Source organism: Leptidea sinapis, chromosome 5 (genome assembly GCF_905404315.1).
Source record: "Leptidea sinapis chromosome 5, ilLepSina1.1, whole genome shotgun sequence".
Classification (NCBI taxonomy): domain Eukaryota; kingdom Metazoa; phylum Arthropoda; class Insecta; order Lepidoptera; family Pieridae; genus Leptidea; species Leptidea sinapis.
The window spans coordinates 1,702,941-1,722,790 of NC_066269.1; the positions used below are offsets into that span (position 1 = coordinate 1,702,941).

General features: G+C 35.0%; 1 protein-coding gene across 2 annotated transcripts in view; it reads left to right on the plus strand.

Moving 5' to 3' along the window:
* LOC126964687 (protein obstructor-E-like) overlaps nucleotides 1-19,212 on the plus strand; it is a 52,329-nt gene extending 33,117 nt beyond the window's left edge. Inside the window, exons 3-6 of one of the 2 annotated variants that reach the window (XM_050807959.1) lie at nucleotides 6,005-6,244; nucleotides 7,795-7,983; nucleotides 11,876-12,081; nucleotides 17,664-19,212. In XM_050807959.1, the coding sequence (XP_050663916.1) occupies nucleotides 6,005-6,244; nucleotides 7,795-7,983; nucleotides 11,876-12,081; nucleotides 17,664-17,741 (713 nt within the window). In that variant the 3' untranslated portion in view covers nucleotides 17,742-19,212. Of the gene's footprint in view, nucleotides 1-6,004; nucleotides 6,245-7,794; nucleotides 7,984-11,875; nucleotides 12,091-17,663 lie in introns of both variants that reach the window. The other variant, XM_050807958.1, reaches the window with a different exon arrangement.
* The last annotated feature ends 638 nt before the right edge of the window (nucleotides 19,213-19,850 follow it).

The following is a 19,850-nucleotide window of genomic DNA, read 5'->3' on the forward strand; positions in this document are numbered from 1 at the left end:
GTGAATGAAAGTGTTGGAAACCACTTTTGGAAACCAAATCAGAGACGTCTTGAAATAAGGCCAGGTCAAGAGTACCCTAAACCGAAGAGCATGCATGAAAGTGGATGAAGCGAAACAAGTATGTAAGCATCGTAACAAGTGGAAAGAAGTGGTCTCTGCCTACCCCTACGGGAAAGAGGCGTGATTATATTATGTGTGTTATGTGTATGTATAAAAATCAGCGGGCTTCTTTCTTCTTTTTAATAAAATTTAATGTCGGTCGCTCTGTGCAATCATTTTACACATATACCTTTACCATATAAACATCTTTAACAATTTTGAATTTAGTAACACATTTGTCTTGTAAATTTTCTGGGATCATGTTGTCATCATCATATCGCTAGTAATTTTACTTTTTGCATGTACCGACCCTAATGCTCTGCTCAGACGTACGTATAAATTTCAAGGAGACCGCTGAGTTACACTACTGTTCTATTACTGTATTGTGGTCAAAGTCATTAAATGGACTTCTAGGTTTATTGATAGATTAAAAAAACTGCTTGCAAAGAAATCACGGTGAGATAGATTTCTATCGTACCAAGAATCTATCTGGTCATGTCCAGTTCGATGCATGTCCAGGATGAAAATCAGACACGATCTGACAGCAGTCAGGTTGATTCTGCAGCAAATTTGTTCTTTGAATGCGGTCGATGAAAGCAGATTTACGGCGAAAGCTTCCAGGTGGAAGTGTGTCCGACACTAGTATTGAATAGGATTAAATATATCGGAATTGGTCAAGTAATAACATGTCGCGTACATTCACTAGATGCTACTAAGCAAATCTCAATGATTTGCTTTTATGGTATCTGAAAACACTTGTCCTTTATTAGGCGTTTACGGGATTATAAGGTCGACGAGTGTATGGATACTTTGCGGCAGAAATTATTATTTTTTTAAATAAAAGGGGGCAAGCGAAACAACAGGGGGGAACCCCGCCAGGGTTCAAGAGTTGCATTGCCGACCTTTAAGGTGGGAGTATGCTCTTTTCTTGAAGAACCCTAAGTAGTATTGGTTAAAAAATGGAATGAAATGAAAATGAAAAATGGAAAACAGCAGCTAGTAATTGATTCTACAAAGTGGCTGTGCGATGCCAGAAATTTCTTGAAAACTGCGTGGTGTGGAATGCCATACAAGTGGTATTTATCATCTTAACCTAATGTCCGTTGGTGGGATTCGGGTGCTGAGGTCATCCCGAACAATTCTGAGCACTCCCCGTGTTAAATGCGGTAAAATATGCAGAGGGAACCCACATCTCTACGCAACGCCAAAGAATCAAGCGGATTAGAGATCCGCTCTTCGTTGTATGCGGTCAAATGGAAGAAGCTGGCACTGGGGTGAACCAGCCCAGAGCTGAACATTACTCCATGTGAGGCAGAATTTGTCCTATATCTTAGTAGTTCTATCTTGAAGAAACACTACCAAAATATCATGTCCTAGAAAGTTCTACATAAATGTTAATTCCAAATACGGCATTAATTTTGTTGTCGTCACATTTATCCCAACCCTAAATCCAAAATCCCGAACTGGCGATTTGATCAGACTGAGTGCTATAGCTTACAATTTATTAAGTAGCAAATTAGCCCAGCCGTGTTGACCTTTCACGAAATGTCATTGCATTTAGTTGCCTTCAATGTAATCCGGTTATTTTATAGGTTTTTGTATCATTAAGGGTATTGCAGAGTCCCTATGGGGCTTATAAAATGACTATTAAGTCGGACATGCGAATGCCCGCGGCTCCGAACGTTTTATATTATTTTGTCTTGGATATTTTTATTTTCTTGCACAAAAATATCTTCTGTTTCTATTGTTATTCTGTTTTGACTTTGTAATTTTTGATTAATTTTATGTTATTGTGATCTTGGTGTCACTAAAATAAAGATTGTGCACGCTACCTTACACCTTAACTTTTTGTTTTTTTATGAAAATAAAGGACGAGATGAGCATTATGTTGAGCTGATGGTAATTGATAGCCATTACAATGCAGTGCCGCTCAGGATTATTGAAAAACACATAAATTTTAAGCGGCACTACAATAATTGCGCTCGTCTCCTTGAGACATAAGATGTTAAGTCTTCTTTACCCAGTAATTTCGCTAACTACGGCGCCCTTCAGACCGAAACAATAATATTTACACAGTCATGCTTCACGACAGAAATAGGCGCCGTTGTGGTACCCATAATCTAGTCAGCATCCTGTACAAAGGAGCCTCCCACTCGTTATCTAACTTATTTGTCAGCATATTTATAAGAATGTGAGAACTACTGGATGTCCAATAAATAAATAAATATTTTTTGTTGGTAATAAATTTGTGTTGTTATACATCCAAGGGTTTTCGGTAGCTAATTACTAATAGTTAAAGATAAATTAGTATTTTAGTTAAAGTAAAATATTTTCCACGTCAGTAGGTGTTTAAAAACTCAAATAGGATAATATGGTGTATAAAGGCCGGCAACGCTCCTGTGATTCTCCTCTGGTTTTGCAAGAGAATGTGGGCGGCGGTGATCATTTTACATCAGCTGTGAACCGTACGCTCGTTTGTCCTCCTCTTCCATAAAATTAAAACAAGAAAAACTCACCACTAAGCCGGTTCGATCCGTGGGTTTTCGGTTTTCCAATTCCTATGTACGTTTCCTACCGCTGCGTAAGGTCGTAACGGTCTTTTGATTCCCCTATTTATTACAATTATTGTCCTCCTGTTCGACAGGAAACAATCTGTTCTTAAATTTCAAGTAGCCTCTACTTGTGACTATGTTTACATACAACGATGGACAAAAACCAATTAATCTTTCTTCTCCTTCATTACTTTTCATTGATTCATTCATTCTTAATGATACCACAGATTGGATTTGGAGCGACCGCCTTCAGGCTATAAAATATTAAATTATATTGTACGATATTATATTATGACGAAATTTGATTATAAAAAAGAAAGCCCGCTGTGTTTCTTGCGCGTTTTTTCTCAGGTCTGAGGCCTAGATCATTTATACGTCAATATAGACAATGACAGGTGTGAAAACGCCGAAAAAACTGGATTTAGAGTTAATCTGTATTTTGAGCAATGCATGCACACTAACACAAAGTTTCATACAAATCGCGAGTGTAAGACGTAGCTTGTCACGCACACTAAACTTAATATTCCCGGCCTGTTTTTATCGGTTGTCTAACAGCAAGAGACTCTATCTAGAAGTATAATTAATTATCTAAGGTCTAATTTTTCGAATGGGTTTTGATGTTCAATGAGTAATTTTGAATCCTTTTTTGAATAAATATATTTGAATTTGTTCACTCTGAAAACATCGCGAAAGGAATTTCAACCAACTGTTTTCTTGCGTAGTAACACACTTCTTCCTTATATTTTAATATGTCATAGACAAAAGAAGTTTAATATATATTTTGCTTGAAACAATACATTAATACGTTACTCGATATAGAAACCGATCAAATTCAACGGTGCACAACGGAACTTATTGTGTTACACAAAAAAGGTATTTAATTCGATCAGATTACTTGTTAAATAGTTTTCTTATTGTTCGAATATGTTTCTTCGACCATTATTAGGACAGGCATAGGGTTCAAGCACATACAGACGTATTCATTATTTAATAATTAATTGTAAAAGCCTGCCAGATTTTTACAAAATTGCTCTTTCTAAAAACGTTTTTATTCCTCATTTTAATGATTTTTGCTTCGTTACGCCAAAGAAATATAACTTCTTGCGTGCATACATACGCGTCATAATTTATTAATATACATAATGACTCATAATTTCCATTGTAACCTTAACAGAATAACATCACTATGTTCCAAAATTAAATAATACAGAACATGCGTTATCGGATAAATCAAATTATTCTCGTTTATCATCGTTATCGTTGATAGTAAACAGATTTGCGATGATACTGGAGGAAACACGGATCAGAATAATTTAGTTATTTCGTACATTTGTGACAATCCCGTCTCGCTCTGATAGCGACAGCATTTCTAGTTGACGCGACAGTGTGGTTATCATATTCAAATTCATTATTTTTATTCAAAATAGAACTTATTTAAAGTTAGACGGGGCTTAATAGATGCCCCTGATATTCATTATAAGCTTGTTCGATTGTATAATTTTATTTTAGAAAAAAAAAATATATATGCAATAGTTATCTAAAATGATATTCATGAGTAATAAAGTAACAGAATTTCCTCTCGGAAGCTCATAAGCACAACGTCGTAATAACAATATTGTTCGCGGTACAAGTCAAGTAGGTACAAGTCGGTAGAGGTGCGCCGGCACAGGTGAAAGTATTTTCAACTTACATAAGCTTATGACATTGAATGAACTCGATACATCATAATCGATAATCGACAACGTAATGCATGACAGTGATTGTCCAACGATTTTGATCGTGGGAGATTGAAATGAAGCTTTAGTCTGTTCAGAGATTGATCGATAGATAAAATAATGAACATAGTATTTGCTTTGATTCACGCGAGTGTTACACATTTAAATAAAACACTTTTAAAAGATTAAAACGCGTGCAATTGTAACTGTGTTTTTACATTAGATTAAGCGTAAAAGTTACATTATATTATTATTTAAGTTAACCCTGGTTTAGTTCCCACACTTGATCAGGACAGGTCACAAACGTCGGGTTAACTAAAATAATAATAAAATGTAACTTTTAAGCAAAATCTAATGTAAAAATACTGTTACAGCTACACGGGTTTAAATCCTTTAAAAAGTGTTTTATTTAAAATAATGCAACTAAATGCTTCATATCAAAATCATCTAAAATCTTATAGATGATCAAATCTTTTTAACATTTACCAGCTACTCGGAATGGTTGGGCTTGAATGAGATAGGATCGTTGGGAACTCATTCCCGTTCTTTATATCAATTGCTCAAATGTTGCTCAATTCTATAAAAAAAATCTCATCCGTAAACAAAATTTTTCCCTTTGGTGGCTTCAGTAGTTGTTGGGATTTTACCACCCTATTCTTTTTTAAATTATTTGTTAAGAAATTACCAGTATAGGCTGTAAGTACTAAGTCATCTTTTAAAATAAGCCACATTTCTCTTGGTGCTATCTTCATCTCTCGAAGTAAAATCTTTTGCTTTCGGACAGAATTTCTTCGAATTTGCTACTGCTTTGACCACTTTACTAGTTACTTTTACGTCGTACGAACACTTCGTTTACGGCCAGATCCTTTTTTGTCGCAAACAGAGGTCTTATTGTACCAGTTATTAGCCTGGTGCACAAACATTTTACTAATACCAATCGTATGGAGAGTTTTAAAAATTGCATTTGGCTCCATACCTACTTTTTCTAATGCAATCACATCGATTCGGTTCTCTTTATCACCCCACTCCATTTTAATATCGCAAAATATTGTACAATGTATTGGCGCCAAAATGAAAGAATTCAATGAACAATCATATAAAACTGACAGATTCCAAATTCAAATGTAATATTTTGTTTATAATTATAACAGTATCTATGGCTCGACTAAGTATATATTTTATAAAGAATGATATAATGTTGTTTTAATATTATTCATTAAAATACGAAACGTAACTCTCTTTTTCTGTTTTCTATCTCTCTCTCTCAACTTCTGTTCGTCTCAACCGATCACACTGTTCGTAACGCTCTCGTCACGCATTCAGCAGCCTACTCTCCTAATTCAGCGTGCGTCAAGAATAAATTCAAAAAATCGCTTTATATGAACAAAATACAATTAAAAGTGCACCAGCCGTCGCTTCTCTCGCATATGAGGAAGGTGACGACCGACCCCACGCGTCACAACACAACACATTTACATCAATCTACAACGTAATAAAGCGACGACGAAGTGACGTCATCGACGTCAGGTACAGAGATAATGTAACCGGGTAGTACTATGTACTATACTAAAGTGTTACGAACCAAACTCTATGAAAATATTTGCATTTGAATATTACAAGAATTTTTTATTGTTACAGCATTCATGGCGAGTGTCGCTTTGATGTCATGCGCACAAGTAGAAGACCCGTGCAAAATGAAGTCACGCGTGACAGCTGATGATAAGTACTGCGACAAATACTGGGAATGTGAGAACGGGCAGGCGGTGCAGTATGACTGTCCAAACGGGCTGGTCTTCGCTGGCAAGCATCGAGGAGTTACAGAGGGGTGCGACTATCCCTGGAGGTCGAACTACTGTGAATATCCCAAAGTTCAAATAAGTAAGTGGAAAGACTATCGACTCATTACTGTCTTCGAATAGGACTAAATTTATGTTAAACATACACTTTACCAGTGAAAGGCTCGTTTGCACAGGATGCCGGCTAGATTATGGATACCACAACGGCGCCTATTTCTGGCGTGAAGCAGTAGTGTGTTAGCATTATTGTGTTTCGGCCTGAAGGGCGTCGTAGCTAGTGAAATAACAGGGCAAACCAGACTTAACACCTTATGTCTCAATGTGATGAGCGCTATTATAGTGCCGCTCAGAATTTTTGGGATTTTCAAGAATCCTAAGATGAACGTCCTGCTCGTCTCGTCCCTTATTGTCATAAAAAAAGTTTACAAATCATCGATGCACAAGTGCAATTAATCTTCGCTGGTTTTTTTTTAATTCTCGTAAATTGGTTGTGTTTCAGTAGACATATGAGTTACAAGAGGCTTGGTAGCTGAAGTATGATAAAAATGGTCTAGTTGACCAGCCACGTCAGGGTGTCAATTTGCGTGACGCTGTGCGCGCGTATCGTATAAATTCACTGTGATAATTTTTCCATAACACGCCAAATAAGTATAACCTTGTAAGAGTATATTAGTACTATTATATTACATGGTTTGGTATAACTTGAAAAAAATTGGTATTGTATTATAATACTGTCATTTAACTAAGGAAGCGAGCTCTCCTACTACGATCAAATATTATAGAAAGGTGACATGCGATCCATTTAACTTTGATGAAACTCCAAGAAATTTAATTATTCTCGTAATGGAATTTCATACCCAATGAATGATCAGTCACCATATTATTATTAAGGCTTTCAAAAGGCGATACATCATACTCATGCATAATAAATAGGATTTGGGAAATGGAAAGCTCTACTAATGGAAAATGTTAACAGTTATAAAATTATGTATTAGATGAAAATTCGGTTGACTGATTTTAATAGGCTTTTATTTTATTCAGAATTTTTTAGATTTTAAAGTGAAACTTTGCATACTTATAAACGATCAATCACAATAATTAAATAATATATTTTGTCTGGTTTGGTTTTCCGAATAACCTTCTTTCGTTTGCAAACTAATTATTAGCATTTTGTAACCTATGTGGTTTTTAGATGCTATTTGGACCTAGTTTTTTATACACTGCAATTGTAATATGATATATAACTAAAAAATATATAAATAATCGTAAATTGTCCTCGTAACATTTAGCTCATTTAATATTACTCCAAATAACATAATTTTCGCTTCCAAAAATTCGGAAAAGAAAATTACATCGGGTGTATTTCTTAATTTTTTATCCGTCAATTATTAATAATTATTTTAATCTTTAAATACGACTAGTACGCCCTGGTCACCCGCTCTCGCCCTATGTTCAAGGCCACTGGTGTTTATTAACGCCTTAAGTTTGGGTGACCCATAAATTGTTTCTCATATTCCATAAAAAATCAATGATATAGTTTCAGTTTTGTGTTTGTTTCCATTTATTTAGTATCATTACTTGAACATGTATAATTGTTTTTATTTTGATTTGATTTATTAATATTATTTTCAGACCATCCAATTGGTACAGAACATTGCGATTGGCTGTACGGTATATTCGGACACGAGACATCCTGCACTCGCTATTGGACGTGCTGGAACGGCACAGCAACAGAACAGCTCTGTATTGGTGGCCTACTTTACAATGAGAACGCGCACTCCTGTGATTGGCCAGAAAATGTTGAAGGCTGTCAGAAACATCGTGAGTACACATTAATATTATATTTGAAATGAAAACTTCTTTCGCGGCGTTGAGCACTCATCTTAGGATGGGAATAAAATCTTAAACTCGCGTCAGGACACGTGACCTGATCGAAAATTCGTAAGACAGTCGTTATGGATGAAAGTTGATTTTTCTGAGTTATAGACTTTTTAATGTAATATAAGTTGTCATTCTTTCTGTACGATAGCGCAAATAAATGAATATTGTATTTAACCACATAACTGCTAGTAATTTTATACTGATAAATAAAGCAATTTCAAAAATACACAACGTTTATGTTCAAGTTCTCATTTCTGCTGGCACTCCCGGAGTATAACTAGTTTTTTTTGACCAAATGAAACGACAAATCCAAAGATCAACTCAAGTAATAAAAAATAAAAGGTTATTAACAACATATAACTACCTTTAAATATTCGTTCTGTGGGCTTGCTTTGTGAGCATTAATTTTAAAGTTATCTTATATAGTATGCCGGGTCGAACGATGGCTAGTCCATGCGTCAAATCGTGAATGGATGCTGCTTGTGGTGCCAGGTGGACCTGTAATAATTGATAAATCATTGTATTTGTTGAATGCGATTACTATTTATGACAGTAATCACGACCAATATGTTCACGAAGCATCCTTATACAACCAAAGCCACAGCAGAACTGACGTAACTTGGACATGAGAAGGAGCCAGAGTGTCAAAGCAAGCATCCCACGCCCGCGCCCTTCCCCATGCCCAAGCCACCAGGGTTATTCCATCCAGACGCTTGCCATCGCAGCGGGTAATCCCATTTGGCTCTAAAACAGCTAGTCTTCCGATTTAGGGCAGGATAGCCCGTGATGCCCAAAGCATTTGATATTATTTAAACACGATTAATTTATCGATGCAGCACCTTACTAACCAATTTGTTATGTTTATTACAGCCATTGTAAAAAACCCTATTTGATTGAAAAGAGTGGCCGTTGAGTTTCTTGTTTAAAAGACAACTGACTGGGCTAATTAAGGATTGTTCTTGTTTCGACAAAACAACTAATACCCGCGAAATAACTGGACCCGCGAAATGTATGCGATAACAATCTAAATAAAGGTCATACCAAAAAGGTTTCAATTAATCTGACAGAAAAAGGGACAGATGAATGTAAAATATTTCCTAGGCTGAAACCACAATTCTTTGACCTATTTACTACATAAGTTGGTATAAGACATAGAGGTACACGATTATTATGATTACATAATATAACTAAGCCATAAATAGGAAATGTAATCTTTTATCGCGAAGTCATTTCCTTATGAAGCAAAATCCATTAAGGCGATGAAAACCATCGGCAATATTGTAAGTTAATGCCAATTTTGATAATCGAGCTCTGAACATTATGATTAGGCCGTTGAACAAAATATTATCTACGAATACTGAATTATATAAAGGCATAAAAGGCATTTATTTTCTCAAAATTGATTCCTTTAGAATTCTTTTTGATGTCATTTCTTGAATTCTTTTTGATATACAAATGGCGAAAAAATTATAGGTATTACTAACGCAGTATTTGTATAAAAATACTAAATGAATTAGATATTGGTTAAAAATTGGGTTTCTTCTAATAAACGGGATGTATTACGAACATTGAGAGAACATTTATTGACATAAAGAATCATTAATCCCGAGAAATCGCCAAAATAATGCATAATTGAAACCATTTCGAAACGTTTAATATAAAGCTTTTTAATTATATGTCTACAGGTTAAGAGAAGAAAATTAATTTTTTCTTTACATTTTTATCTTTAATATACATTACGAAAAACCATCACCTAAGTACCCCAAACATTTACAATTGTAGACATGCTTATCATTTAAACAAGATAAAAATTGTATAAAAAATTATTATCTACTTACCAATACTATATAACATGACATAGTTTTGTTTTTTTTGTAAAGAAAATCGTATTTTGTTTGTAATAAATTAAAAAAGCTTCTAATTCGGAATTAAAACTATGACATCTTATGCGAGAGAGGTAACCTAGCTCCGCTCGATTCCTCGAGGCCATTAGCTCGGCCCATTCTTAAGAGCAAAAATTAAAGAAATAAACATTTTAACCTCATCAGGTTACCCGAACGCTAGTTTTTCCTTTAATTCAATACTAAAAATTAAAATGTCTACCAATGATATTATGGTTTAGTGTCGTATTAAAAAGGAAGCAGATATATTAGTATCGCGTTCTAGACGTGACTCAAAAGCATCTCTAATCAGAATGAACTTCAAAATAAGCGCAACAATGTATCTTACTGTCAAAAGAATTTAACGTTTTTAACACGTACAGGCATATGACCAAAGAGGACGTAAATACTACGTAATATGAGGCGGTACTGCCTAAGTAAAAATTTAAATTTAGTTTACTATGCAACGTGCAGTCATTTTACATAAGTTTGAAATAGTTATTACAATAAGATGGCGACGAAGTTTAATCGGTTAAGATTGAAAGCGAACAGCTGCTTAAAACGTTGTGAATTTCGGCTACCTCCGTTTCTTACAAGATTATAGCCGTCATCTGTCAATGACTGCACGTTTCATACTTGTTTATTGAGTTTAATTTGTACCATAACTTTATGAACGATGCGGGACTTGAGCCCGCGCCTCTCGTGTTCCGTCCGAGCGCTCTTGCCAACTGAGCCAACGCATCGACTGTAAATCCTGGTATATCTTGTTCAACTCTCAGGTTGTAGTCGCATCGCCAATTCATCGCAAATTATTTCATCAGTTGTACAACGAATTAATCTTACGACATCATTGCCTAACAAATGAATCCCGAAAAGTTTCCTTAATGATTACTAGAGCTGATCCTCCGAGTGAATTTTACAATATATTTATCATCAATATAATATGTACAAACCGCACAGAAAGTATTACAATACACAATAGTTTAAGTGTAATCAAAAAGTGCTCAGAATCAAATTAAGCCCGCTCTACATTGAGAAAAACCACGTATTGTAATAATTATTTAGTTCACGAATTTGATTGAATTACGAACTCAAAACACGTCGTCATAATATTAGTCCAATAAATATTTAATCATGTTTTAATGATGCCTATATATTAAGTAATGATATGCAAATCCTTTTTACTCCCCCGAGTAAATCTTAAATCAGCCTTTGTAGAGACTGCCGATAGAAGTGTAAGCATAGAACTTTTAGTATTAAAATTTGAAGCTATATAATGCTTAAAACAATTAAACTATTACTTCCAATTTATTTTTAAAACTTTTACTTAATAATATTGTATTAATCAAACAAATTTTTCTATATCAACTGCACTTTTCACTAAATCCATTCAAATTTACTTAAAAGATATACACAGAACTAATATTGCACAATACGTCAGCTGTGTAGCTACCGATATACTGCTATAAGCATGTCGGTGACGCGAACCAATAAGATTTTCCCCTACCAAAAAGTGCCCAACGCGGCTAAAGGAGTTTTCACTTCATCAATCTAATATATAAAATTCTCGTGTCATGGTGTTAAACTTTGAACTCCTCCGAAACGGCTTGACCGATTCTCATGAAATTTTGAGTGCATATTCGGTAGGTCTGAGAGTCGGACAACATCTATTTTTCATCCCCCTAAACGTAAGGGTGGTCCACACGAATTTATTTTTTAAATTTTTTTGACATTTTTTTTTAAATTTGTTTGATTATGAGTCAGCATTAAAAAATACATACAACTTCAAATTTTCACCCATCTACGATTAACAGTTACTTTTGTATCGCGAATTTAATATCGGCAATACAACGTTTGCTGGGTCAGCTAGTATATAAATATATGTTTCACTTTGTCCTCTACTAGCCTGGTGTAAGAAACAAAGTATTTAAGCTTTTGAACTGAACTTCCAGCTCTCTGCAATGAAGATGCCAACGGCAATGTGCCACTTGGCAAGTCCTGCAACAGATACTGGCAATGCCAAGGAGGGTATCCTCGACTCCAGCGCTGCCCAGCCATGTTGGTGTTCGATCGCCGCTCGCTGAGATGCGTGGTACCGCCAACTGAAGACTGTGAAGCACCTACCACCACAGCGCCACCGCCAGAAGAGGAACAGGAGGTGAAACATGTAAGATTTAGGTTTAATAGTGTTAAAAGTGTGATGCTCATTCGTTGACAGTTCTCCAGGAGTCATTGATGGCGCTAGTAAAAACCAGACTAGACTGCATATGCTCCAAGTATAGGTAAAACTAAGTTTGGTTTCGTAGAAATGATTTTGTATTGATAATAACGGACGAGAAGAGCAGGACGTGCAGCTGATGGTAATTGATACGCCCTGCCCATAACCACAATTGCGCTCGTCACCTTGAGACATAAGATGTTAAGTCTCATTTTCACTAGCTACGGCGCTCTTCAGATCGAAACACAGGAATTTTTACACATTACTGCTTCACGACAAAAATAGGCGCCGTTGTGGTTCCCATAATCTAGCCGGAATCCTGTGCCAAGAAGTCTCCCACCGGTAAAATATTTTATTTAATATTATAATTCTTATACAAGTATTTTATTTTATATTCCTTTTCTTTATTTTTAATATTTATTTGTTTATATAACACGTAATACATGCAGAGTATTGCGGTATTCCCTTATACTTGTCCTGAAATCCTAGAACATTTATTTTCAAACTTTCATGACACATGCATGATGTGCGCCATTTGTCTGGCAATGAAATAAACTCAAAATAAAGAAAGTTACGGCTTAAGATCAATCTGTAAAACTGTATACTAACAAAGTTCAGTGCAATGTCTTCCGCAAAATATATAAGTTTTCTGGATATATAAGCTTTCTTGACAAAAGTGGTGTGCTCCTGCCTTGTGAGTATTCCTTTCAAAATCTTCCAGTTTTGTAGCCACTTTAGTTTTTACTAATTTTGAAACTAACTGGATTTTGATATTCTTAGTTTTGATGATCTTGGTATACAAAAACTCAAGTGCTTAACTTTGCTTGTAATACCTACGAGCTGCGGCGTAGTTACAATTATCGAGCCCTAAACACATGAGCATGATAAAATACTCTACATTCGAGTACACGACGCACAAAAACTGAGAAAGTATATTTTTTTATAAAAATAAGGGACAAGACGAGCAGGAAGTTCAACTGATGGTAATTGATACGCCCTTCCCATTACAATGAAGGATTCTTGAAACACCCAAATATTCTGAATGGCACTAGAATTGCGCTCGTCACCTTGAGACATAAGATGTTAATTCTCATTTGCCCAGTAATTTCACAAGTTCAGGCGCCCTTCAGACCGAAACACAGTAATGTGTACACATTACTGTTTCACGGCAGAAATAGGCGTCGTTGTGGTACCCATAATCTAACCGACTTCCTGTGCAGAGGAGCCTCCCACTAACTAACACTATACTAAACATAAAAAATCACGCAACCAATGCGAGCGCAAAATTTGCACATCAGAACTAATAAGTTTAAATGTTGTATAGCAATCATTCTAATTTACGCGATTGGCGGCAACGGCCAAAAGACAAGGTCAAAGTGCGAGGCGAGATGCCCCGCCTTTTTCGATTGAGTCGCCCGCGCCGGCGGCTCAGCTGACGCCAGCTCTACGCCATTGGACCGAGTTTAGGGCGATGACCTTAGTCTACTGGTAGAATAAATAAGTCAGGGGTTCTCAAGACTTTTGAAACCATTTAATATGAGATGTTTTTACTGTAGCATTTAATCTAAGGGGTTTCGATTTTTTATTTTATTTTTAGTGGTATCTCCGCATTCTACTTCATACTACAGACTATTCTATTTCAGACTCAGCTCTGCGGCATACGCCGTTAGAAAGATTAGAGAGTATACGAATGTAATGTTGTTGTCCGCCAGATTAGTATACTTTGGTTATTTTCACAGCATCATGATGTACGTTATATTACTTTGGGGTCATGCAGCTGACATTGTGTTTGCTCTGCTAAAGAGAGCTGTTCGTGCTATATATCAGCTTGGTTATAGACAGTCTTTTATCTATGAATAAATTTAAACGTTTTATTAAAAAATTGCTCTGTCATAAATTCTACTGCTCCACAGCTGAAAATCTAAGTGATTGGACAGCCTGATTATGATTATTTTATAGCAATAGCAATGACAATACAATATTGTATATTTTATTAAAAAGAGACCAAAAAAATGCTGGGAGAGTTTCTTGCGCCGCTTCTTCTCTCTCGGAGCGCCATTTGTTTCCGAAGCGGTAGTAGTATCTAGTATATTAGAAATGACATCAAAAAGAAAATCAATTTTGAGAAAATAAATGCCTTTCATATCATTTCAATCGTTATAATGAATTTATTTCTTATAATAATTAATCTAGAATTAGGTTCGTTATTGTAAATAGAAAACGCAAAATGTTAAATGTTATAAATCTGTCAACTATATTTGTATTACATATTCAAAGTTAATAAAATAAATTAAAGTTGTTAAGTCTTAATTAATATAAAGTCGAGAAAGTCTTTTTGAAGATTCATTCATTCACGAGTTGGACTTGTTAATGAAAAGGTGTGAAAGGCTATTTGTAATATAACGCAAATATTTCAGCGTTCTAACTAAATTAATGTCAAAAATGAGGCTAATTGTAAGGAGGCAGACGTAGTTTCAAGAAAGAATCTTTATAATACTTATTCAAATATTTTGTAATTGAATTTTAACAGTCATATTTTACAAAGATTAAATTTAAAGAAAGAAAAAAAATAACAAATTGTTCAGATTTGGAAGAGCGACATCGAAAGTCAACTTCCTAATATACAACATCTACTGTACTGTACTTGGCCTACTATTATTGTTGATACAGTAGTAGTCGGCCGTGACTGTACTCAATGACTCTTGTTTTTACGTATTAATTTACATTTTTTTTTGAGAATTTGTAGTTTGAGTGTTATTGTTGCATCACTTTACATATATTGTAACTGAAATGATTTGTGAGTGAGTGATTGTCACAATGAGTTTCATGCCACATCTTATTAAAGCTCAACCCTCAATGGCGGTGGGAATATAAAAAGAAAAGTCATTTCCTTGACCTGCCTGAATAAGGTGATTTTGATTTGATTAGTGTTAGTAAAAATATAATATTAGTTACAAGTTTAAGCAGAATGTATATGTATATATATTGTTTATAATCGCTTATAAAATGCTCACAGAATACCTTTATTTATTTACGGTGTGTGTGGATGACGCAGCTACTGTACTCAATAACTTTTGTATTAATTTACACTTACTTTTTTGACTTACTCGTGTAAAGCATTGACTATTTGACGTTTGAGTGTGTTTGTTGCATCATTTTAAATATGATATTGTAATTGTAAATTTAAAATCATCTATCAGCCGGAAGACGTCCACTGCTGGACAAAGGCCTCCACGAAGAATTTCACGATGATCGGTCCTGCGCTGCCCACATCCAACTTATTGAAACGATTTTGACCAGATACACATGTATCTCACAAGGCATAATTAATATTATTAAAATAATTATTAATATTTAAAAACTTATACGTCTAAGGCATAACCCTATGCCTTTTTCATTATTTCATCTGTTCATCTCAGGCATATCTTTTTGAATGGATACTTTTTTGACGTTCAATAAGTATTTTTGCATTATAAATTGAAAATTGAAAATTTATTTCATGAAAGAACGGTACGATGATCATTTTCTTCCCAAGCTACTTCAGTTAATGAAGAATTAAAAAATTCTAACCAAATGAAGTGTTAACAACGATCTAAATACTTAATGCAGCGTTCATTCCATTATTAGAATTAGCGCGAACCGTCTCCCCTGAAAATATATCGATTGAAACCTTTTATCGGAAGAAAGTCGACCTTTGTACATTAACCCCCAAAGATGTAAAGGTGTTGCTATAAGTCTGTTTTGCTTTGTTTTTTTGCATCTTTAGACGGAGCACGGGTTCGCTAGAAGAGGGAAAAATCCTGAAAAAACAAGCAGATTTGCTCAATTTTTGTTTATATTGATTGTAATTCGAGTACGCATATAAGTTAAATACAAAATATTACAAAATTGTTTGAAAAAAAAAACAATACCAAAATAAAAAATATTCGGCCGAGTATCGTTAGTATTTGCGCCTAAGAGTTGAAGAGTTCCGTTACTTTGTCATGGATCCCATAATCAGAACCTAAGCAAACTCTCACCAAACAACCTTTAAAGTATATCCTTTCCATTAAGAGAGAAGAAGAGAATAAATAGAAGAATCATCGAAATCGGTTGGCGTGATATTAAGTTATTTGTCGCGCACATACTTATAGCAAATTTAAGACTTTTGTGGTTTTCTCAAGGATGCCATAGTCAGATCTGGACAATAAATGCAATGCAATTCGACCACCAAAAAGAATTATCAAAATCGGTTCACACAGTCGAAAGTTCTGAGGTCACAAACATATTGACGAATTGAGAACCTCCTCCTTATTTGAAGTCAGTTAAAAATAATCGAATTAGTGAAATAATCGCGCAAAACCATTGCTATTTAAATGTTTCAAATTCACGAAATCGCTTCGACTTGTGTTTCGCCCCTACACGAGTTAGTCTCGTTCCAAAGAGTTAATAGTTCCTGAGGATGCCCCATGTAGATGCAAAACAACTATCGAAATGATAAAATAAATACTTTCTTCTTAGATAATAATACACAGGTCTATTGGTTATTCGACAAATGTCCGCTAGGAGGTGACTATTTGCGATAATTTTAACATGACATGACATGATGCAAGTGACCCGGTTTTAAGTTATCATGGTTTTTCGGTTTTTTTAAATTTAATTTTATGGAAATTTTAATGAACGACCTTTTAGTTTACTTTGAATACGAAATTGCCACCCGCTTCCCTTGTGATATTTATTTTTCAGTTTCTTAGAAAAATAACTAGTGTCTAATTCTTTTTATAAATCAGAAGAAAAAATTTTATTCAAATTGATTATTATTGTCTCATTTACATTACCAAAGTAAGCATTGAAACCTTCGTGATACAAATGATCTCGAAACAATTTAATTAGTTATTACAAAATGTTCCGTCTATATATAAATAGGACGTAGGTAGGAACCAATGACCTTGTCCCATTTTCGATACAAGATGAATGTCAAGATTTAGAGCTTGAGAGGTTTTATCCCTCTCCGAGGAAAGTACTTATCATCACATAGTATCGATGTTATAATTCTTTGCTAAGATGCCAACAAATTGGGTACCCCAGCGGCGCTTTTTTCTGCCGTGCAAGCATTTTTCTTTTCCGGTTTGGCGGGGCTGTAGCTAGTGAAATAACATTTTATGTCTCCAAGTGACGAGCCCAATAATAGCCATGTCGCTCAGAATTTAAATTTTTCTCATTTATGATACTATCAGTTATACGTTCTCCCCGTCTTGTTGTTTTTTTTTCTCATTTTTTGACGACCTTTTAAAAGGCGATGGGGAGTCTAGTTGTTTATTGTACGTTAATGCTTGTAATGAAAAAAAAAATCATGCTCTCCTTTGTCTCCCGTCTTCCATAAAAAATCATTAAATGTTTTTTATTATTGTCTGCTCATGTTGCAAAAAACAATCCAACGGCACAATAAGTACTGCTCCGTTATGAGCGAATCGATATCTACATGAAAAATACCATTAATATTTATTGAAAATAAATCTACAAAATACTTATTTTTGTTTCAGGCCCCACACATTTCGAAGAGACCACCGAATGACTTCCACGACGGGTCAGTCCGTCCGAGGCCTCAACAGAGAAACTAAGACCTAACATTATGCTAAGACCTTATGGGCATCATATTTATTGCCAAATCATGTAGTTGTAAGCTCCTTAATATACTCATATCCGTCCATATGTAAATATCACATGATACAATATGTTTCACAAAGAATTAAATTGGTTTACAATGACGTTAATACTTAGCTATAATTTTTTGTTTACTTATACTAAGGCCAGCGAGACTAGATAAACAATGTAAACAAATGGACCGGACTCAGTAAGTTACGTTGCGATAGCGAGTGATTATTATCTCGCCGCTGTCGTTGCGTGTTTCGTGGTACAGGAAAGCAGTCAATACCGCAGTTGTCAACATTTGGTGCACCATTTTGTGAACATGTTCATTCCTGTTTGGATCGCGTTCGAAGTGATTCGTATTTTTTCGTTTCTGTATTTACTTATTTTTTTGTTATTAGTGACTAATTCGTAACTGTTAGATATTTTGTTGATTTTAATTTTGGAATCACAGCCTAGTAGCTCTAGACAACCTTTGAAATACATCAATTCTTTTCAATATTCAAAGCTATCGTTGAAAATGTTTTGAACCGCTGAATCTTTGTTTACATTTTTTATCCCGTCTTGTTGGCCTTACTATAAATATTGCATGAACAACATTTAGCAGGTAACATAGCTGAAGCCACAAATCATTATTTCTATCACACTAACGAGACAAAAATTAGTGCGATGACAACTGAAGCTCCGACTAAAAATCGTCAGTAAAAAATCCAAAAATCAAAGAATCCTCAAGCAAAGCTTAACCAATCGTTACGAAATTTGGAAACTAAGTGGGAAGGAAGAATTTGTTTTCGGTTTTGTCAGCGAGACCACAATTATGCAAGTAATAGAACAGAAGCATAACACAATGGTCTCCTTGAAATTAATTTAAATCGGACGGCGACCAGTCTCGGCGGCGTGCGGGTGACACTCAATAGTTTTGTCTCCCCAAGATTGCTTAGCTACCGTGTAATCGTGTATGTGTGCGTGAGATGGTCGCGCGCTCGAGTATGAAGTAAAATTACTGTTATGTTACTGTATGTTGGCGAGTATTGTATTTGCGGCTTATATACCGTTTTATGTACTGTTTGAAGTAATCTGGCAATTATTAGAACGAAAATATCAAAAAAATCAAAAGAGAGAGACACAGATATTGTTGATATTGATCTTAACATTGAACTAGGGTTAAAAACCAAGGAGAAAACGGTCAGGAATGTTTGTATGGAAAATTTACTGAGAGTGATTCCTTTTAAGTTTCTTATAAAATATGAGCAGGCCTATTGTACTTCACTAAGAATCGCAAAAAAATGTAATTCCAGCAAGTCAAACAAAAAAAGAAAATAATTTTGGAGAGGCGATCAATTCCTTTGTGACGTTAGAATGTTTAAGACGGAATTCCTTTTATAATTAGAATATGTTTAGATTATATTTTAATATTAACATAATAAAGACTTTGTATAAAAATTCGTTTTATTATTCGTTACAATTGATTTATTTTTAAATCAGTTTATTTAAATGTGAAATATGAATGGCTCCACAGACCCGGTGGGTCCACAAATTAAACTAACAAGAAAGAGAAAGAATGAGTGTGACCATACACGTACAATTTATAAGCGTATAGACAGTCAAATCATGCGAGAGAGAAGAATATCTTAAACGGAGACAAAAAAGGAAAGCGAATCTATTGTTGCTGTAACCGATTTTTATTTACAAGTCGTAAACAGTCTGCAATGCTTGGCATTCGCTTCATAGTATGTATTTGAATATTATGACTAGCTCACACACACATTGACAAATCAAAATTGGTCACGCATTGTTGGTTATATATATCGGGTTATATCGATAGTCAGATCGTATACGTTAGTATAATCTAAGTCTATAGGCATCATATTTTATAGGACAAACAAGCGTACGAGTCACCTGGTGTTAAGTGATCACCGCCGCCCATATTCTCTTGCAATACCAGAGGAATCACAGGAGCGTTGCCGACATTTAAGGAACATGTACGCGCTTTTTTTGAAGGAATGCCGTATCGTCCCGGAAACACCGCACCGCACAAGGAAGTTCATTCCACAGCTTTGTAGTAGTTGGAAGGAAGCTCC